General features: G+C 33.0%; 1 protein-coding gene across 1 annotated transcript; it reads left to right on the forward strand.

Annotated features, from left to right (window-relative positions):
* The first annotated feature begins 1,067 nt into the window (after positions 1 to 1,067).
* LOC149176427 (reticulon-like protein B12) lies at positions 1,068 to 1,640 on the forward strand. The gene has a single exon (XM_089421464.1). The coding sequence runs from the start codon at positions 1,179 to 1,181 to the stop codon at positions 1,638 to 1,640; it is 462 nt and encodes a 153-aa protein (XP_089277590.1). The 5' UTR covers positions 1,068 to 1,178.
* Positions 1,641 to 6,298: the final 4,658 nt, after the last annotated feature.

The raw sequence follows: 6,298 nt of genomic DNA on the forward strand, positions 1-6,298 counted from the left end.
AAAGAACTCACAGACAAGCAGTGTGGATCAGCATGGTGAGGAAAACAAGGCAATGTAATCATGGAAAGGGAATGAGTTTTATTCAAAAGGAAGTAATGATGACGCAAAAGGATCATTGTGTAGTGGAAAATGTCATGATATGTGCAGTGAAGAATTAGCTCCTTCAAGCGTCCAAAAATAGATGTAAGGAAATGCATGGTGTATGGAGATGAACTCTTGCTGTGAAAAATGGATATGGAAATGTCATGCTTTATGGATTTACAATTGGTGGAATTCAAAATCTGCTTCAAAAAGGGAGGTGCAAGGTAATGGTTGTGGAGTTGGATTTGTTTTTAGAATTTTTCATGAATTGTAGTCTTTGGAAGACCAATTGTCGTCAAAATGTAATTTCCTTATGATCACTTGATTATCCTGTAACCTGTAAAAAAAAACTTGGCAGAAAGAAAACATAAGTGTGTTCAAGAAGAAATGGCCATTTCCTTCATGATTCTTACGCAAAAATCTCATACCAAATAAAACATATTAAGGACAATCAAAGTGGTGAAATTGACTTAATCATGATAATAAAATCAATCCATTCTTAAAATAACCATGAAAAGTAATACTCCCTGTTTGGGTCAGATGAAATATGCTCAGAAAAAAGATTGGCATTAGAAAGATCTGTTGTGGTCTACATATTAGTATGTGATATAAAAGCATTCAACAGAAATATGTTATGCCAACTTGAAGCTATTGAAACAAGATAATCATCATTTATAGAATCCTCCAAATGTTTGATAAATCGATCCTCAAAATTTGTTTCCAAGTGTTCCATTTTTAATTTTCAAACCTGCATGAATTTTGTGAATTTTTTTTTTTTAAACAAAAGAATGAAAGTCAATTTTTTTTAATAACAAAATTAAAAAAATAATAATAAATAAATCAAATCAAATCAAATAAATCAAATTTTTTTTAATAAAGAAATAAAAAAAAAACAAATTCTATTAAAAAGTAATATAGAAAATTTCTAAAAATAAACTAACACTAATATTCGAGCGATCTGCAACCACAATTCGTTCCCAGTTGAAGTATAAACCAAGTAATTTCAGTGAGAGATCTTACTGTCAAGCTACCCGATTCAACTTGTCTTATCTACCATTTTGATCCAGGCAGAGGAAACAACTCAGATCTGTAAGATAATGTCAGAAAATTCTGCCAATGGTAAGATGGCAACCTCCACATTGCCCACTGATGAAAAGAACCCATCTCGGCTCTTCAACAGACAAAAGAGTGTTCATGAAATTCTCGGAGGAGGAATCGTGGCTGATTTGATGTTATGGAGGCGAAGAAATACATCACTAGGTATCCTTGCTGGTGCTGCTGTGGCATGGATTTTATTTGAGAAATCTGGGTACACGCTATTGTCACTTGTAGCCAATGTGCTTCTCCTTTTGGTCACCATCTTGTTTGTCTGGGCAACTGCCGCAGCTCTCATAAGCAGGCCTCCCCCTCCCCTGCCTGAATTAGAATTATCGGAAGACATGGTAAATGACACAGCTGCATCAATACGTTCCCGGATTAACTTTCTGCTTACAGTAGCACATGATATTGCCCTCGGAAAAGATCCCATGCTCTTCCTCAAGGTGGTTGTGTGTCTGTGAATCCCATGTTTATCGTGGGTCATTCTGAAAGACGCAGCAGTCAAGGTAACCGTAAAGTTGAAGGGCTTGTCAATGATAATGATGGTGAGACGGTCAGCCAAGATGGTCATGATGGGAATAGCAGAAATATGTAATGTGGAGAAGTAGAGAAGCACAATGAATGTAAAAAAACCGTTTTTATTCACACAGTTACCAAAATAGGGTCCCAAAGAACCACGATTTCCTCTTAGACCGTTATGAATTTAAGCAAACGATTTCTGGGTTATATAATGGGTTATATAATTCATTCTATTATGGAAAAAACCCATGTCTTTGTTTTTCCAAATTTGTCCTGGTTCGACCACAAACCACTTTTGAAAACTGACGTTTTTAAAGGTTTGCGTTCTGATGATATTGGCATCCACTATGGGGCTTCTTCACAAAGACTTGCGCAAAAGAATGACAGCTGCACATGCCCTTACACATCCATGGCTTCAAGGTCAGCATGCAATCCCGTTGGATATTTTGATTTTCAGATTAGTCAAAGGCAGCTTTGAAGGCACTGTCAAAATCATTGACAGAAAATGAATTATTTTACCTCAAATCACAATTTAAACTTCTTGAACCCAACAAAGATGGAAGGATTTAATGAAGAATGTGATTGATGCGATGAAGGAATCTAAGGTTCCTGATATTCTCAATTCGATGGAACATCTTGCTTCAAGAAGAACGAACTTCGAAGAGTTATGTGCTTCTGCAATAAGTATATATCAGCTGGAAGCCCTAGAGTGGTGGGAATAATTGGGAATTTGGTTCATTCATAGTCATGCTTTTTGTGATAGGCGTCGTTACAAATCCATATTGCACATGGCCAAAAACTACAAGCATTTCCTATATATTTACTATCAATCCATATTGCACATGGCCAAAAACTACAAGCATTTCCTATATATTTACTATGGCCAAAAACTACAAGCATTTCCTATATATTTACTATCAATCCATATTGCACATGGCCAAAAACTACAAGCATTTCCTATATATTTACTATCAGAAGTATCCAATTGCTCGCCCTGTGACAGAAGATGGTATTGGGTTATTCAATTAATGAAGACAAACCGATCAAGATCTCAAAAGGCAAAGAATTTGGTTTTTTTTCTTTTTTTAAATAAAATAATGAAATTGAACCTATATATAATAAAAATGGTTAGTTTTCAAAAAGATTTTTTTTTTTTTTCAAAGCTAAAATTCAAAGAAAAAACTAGATTTTATCTAAATTATTTTAAGATGATCTTTTTCTCATTCACAAAATTCTTTATTGTCGCATTGCAGATTAGTTCTCCAGCAAGAGTATTTTTATTTGAAATAAATCAATAGATTTTCTGATCTTCCAGATCGCACAAAGCGCAGAAAGAGAGCATACTAATCTCTTGATTTTTTTTATTTATGCAGGTTAGCATGGATGGATAAAACACTATTAACATCTGCGAAAAAAAACACAATTAAGATATGCGACAAAACCTTGCATTATCTACACTCTTTCTGCAATGTCGCGGGGGCATTTAGACTCTCGGAAGACAAATCTTTCCGATAATCAGGCTCCTGGCTTACCCGTGATACAGAAACAAGACATAGAAATGCAAAGATGTGCCACTGAATTTACTCATGATGATTTATTTTTTGAAAACAAAACTAAAAACTTCTAATGATAACGACTTCTAATGACTTCTAATGAGATCTCATTTTTATTTTTCTAATCTATTCTACATTAACTTAAAAGATGTTTTATTTTCTAAGTAAAAGCATGCTTCCAGTGAAGCCATCTACAGACTAAAAATTCGAACATGCTCACATCAAGATTTAAAAATTTTACATTATGTTTTGCAAGTATGTGAGAATCCTGTCTTAGAGTTGGCTCAAGGTTATTGTCCTTGCTCTCCAAGAAGTACCTGTTCAACATTGTCAAAGCCCTCATCTGTAGATGGATTAGTGAGAAATGGAGGGTTTAAAATAAAAACTGAATTTAAAATAACTATGTAAGAAAATAAAAATGCTCCAAACTTTGAACTCCTTTACGAACTTGTTGTCACCAAGTTCCACAAATTAGCCCATTAAAACAAATGCATGAAATAATTACTAAATCCTTCTAGTTGCACTTCCCCGGCAACGGCGCCAAAATGTGTGGTCTAAAATGCGGATGCAAATTAGAGTTTAATTTAATGTCAACCCGGGAAGGTAAATTTAGAAGTGCTTATCTAAAATATATAGATCTAGAAAGATTCCTAATTTGTCCAAGATCTGAAAGTCCCCTTACAAGAACATATTCATTAAGATTTCTTTCAATAACTAATAAAACTTAGATCTAACAATTGTTTGAGATCTATGATTCTCTTACAAGAACATATTCTACAAAATCTCTTCCAAAATTAGAACATCTAATAAGAAATTAAAAGCTGAAATGAAATAAACCTAGATCTAATAATTGTTTGAAATCTTACGGTCCTCTTACAAGAACACTTTCAAATAAGACTCTTCCAATATTAGAACATTTAACAAAACTTGAAAGCTAAAATCAAACAAAAACATAGAGTAAATTATAAGCAAATAAGCATGCAAGTGAGGCCATGGGGGCCCTCCATAACTCCACAAGCACACCACTTCAATGGAGACTCAGATGTAGAAGCAAAATTGAAGTATGATCCTTTATTTCAAAATCTCCATTACAAACCAACTCTAAGATTACAACTCTAAGCTTCTAAGATTACATACTCCAAAATTCTAAGATTACAAAAACTTCCAGATTACAAATGGAGGAGATTGTACTCCTATTTATACAATGGGATGAGTAACAAACTCATAATGATCATCCACTAATCTCTCTTTAGTTCCATAAATCTCGCAACCATTTTTAACTACTTTCCCATTATTACAAAATATGATCCCTTTGAATCCTCCATAAATCTCTCAAGCATTTTTAACTACTTTCCCATTATTACAAAATATGATCCCTTTGAATCCTCCATAAATCTCTCACATATCTTGGATAAGATATGCTAACCAAATCCTCCATGATCTTCTCCTTAGGAATTGGATAAGATATGCCAACCAAATCCTCCATGATTTTCTCCTTAGGAATAGGATAAGATATGCCAACCAAATTCTCCATGATTTTCTCCTTAGGAATAGGCTTGCATAATTATCTCCTTAATATGATGGAGGAGATATTAATTCTTCACATATTTCCTACACATCACAAAACTCACATATTCTTGAGATATATATAAAAATATGTATATTTTCCAATATTTAATCATAAATTCACTTGTAATACAAAAATGAATAAAATGGAAAATAAGAAGGTGAAACCCAAATGTATTTATGAAAATGATATGATAAAAGGTTAATGGGATGATGAAATGTAAGGAATAGTGAAGAAAAAGGTGGATGAAAATATGACATTTTTGAGTCCCAACAATCAGTGAAGAAAACTGGTTTTCAGAAGTATTGCTTACCTCCTAATATTTATTAGAAAAAGAAGGATAGAAAGAAATAGGGACAAGAAAAGGAAATTTATTATGAAATCTAAACTGCCAAGAACCCTTGGTTTTCATTTAATACTTTTGTATAAGTATGCCAACATTGTTGGTTTTCATACTTATATATATATATATATATAATAATAATAATTATTATTATATTATTAGATGATAAAAATAATTACAATTGAGTTGGAGAATGAGGAGAATAATCTCCTTTCTTGACCAACTTAAATTCAGAATTTTTTGCAAACATTTGACAAACTCTTCCTTTATTAGTGGTTTATGATACAACCTTAATCTATGACCATTAAGTTAATCAAGGAAAGTAACTTTTTCATCATCAATAGTTTTGATTTTGACTACTCCATTATAAAAATAATATCAATCTCATAAGGACCAAGCCAATGAGTTTGCAATTCCCTTGAAAAATTTTGAATTTTGAATAAAAAAATAAGAGGCCAGTCACCTTGCTTGAACTTTTTAGCTTTGATAGATATGTCATGCCATTTTGATATTTGATGTTGAACTATGTTGGTTCTTTGGATATCATCTTGTTGGATCTCATCTAGCTCATTCAATTGTGCTAGTATCTATTTTTGAGCTTTTGATAGATCAAGGCCAAGTTTAGTTGTTGTTATGAAGGTCTCCACTTGGAATTCAATTGGAAGCAAAACTTGCTTCCCATTGACAAGCTCATAAGGAGTATGTCTAGTTGTATTTCTCCATGTGGTTCGATATGCCCATAGTGCTTTTGGAAGCTCTTTTGCCCAATCCTTCCTATGCAAATGCATAGTCTTGGTTAGAATTTCTTCGAGTACTTTGTTGGTGGATTCCACTTTTCCATTGGCTTGTGGATGATATGGATTAAACTTTCGATGCTTGATATTATATTGCTCCATGGTCTTTTGCACCAACTTCGATGTGAATTGAGTACCTTGATATGTTACAATTTCTCTTGGAACACCAAAACAAGTAAAAATATCCTAAAAAGAAATGTAACTACATAATTTTCAGTTGCAAATAAAAGAGGTTTAGCTTTTACCCATTTTGTAACATAATCTATGCAAACAAGTATGTACCTTTCTCTTTAAATGGAGGATTTATTGGTCTAACAAAATATAAAGCCAAATTTTCAAAAGT

The sequence above is a fragment of the Pinus tabuliformis genome, chromosome 4_1, assembly GCF_031772625.1.
Source record: "Pinus tabuliformis cultivar Carrire ecotype Pingquan chromosome 4_1, CPIR1, whole genome shotgun sequence".
Taxonomy (NCBI): domain Eukaryota; kingdom Viridiplantae; phylum Streptophyta; class Pinopsida; order Pinales; family Pinaceae; genus Pinus; species Pinus tabuliformis.

What these genes read in the sequence shown, in the direction of transcription:
- LOC149176427 (XM_089421464.1), top strand. Translation starts at nt 1,179, where the DNA reads ATGTCAGAAAATTCTGCCAATGGTAAGATGGCAACCTCCACATTGCCC.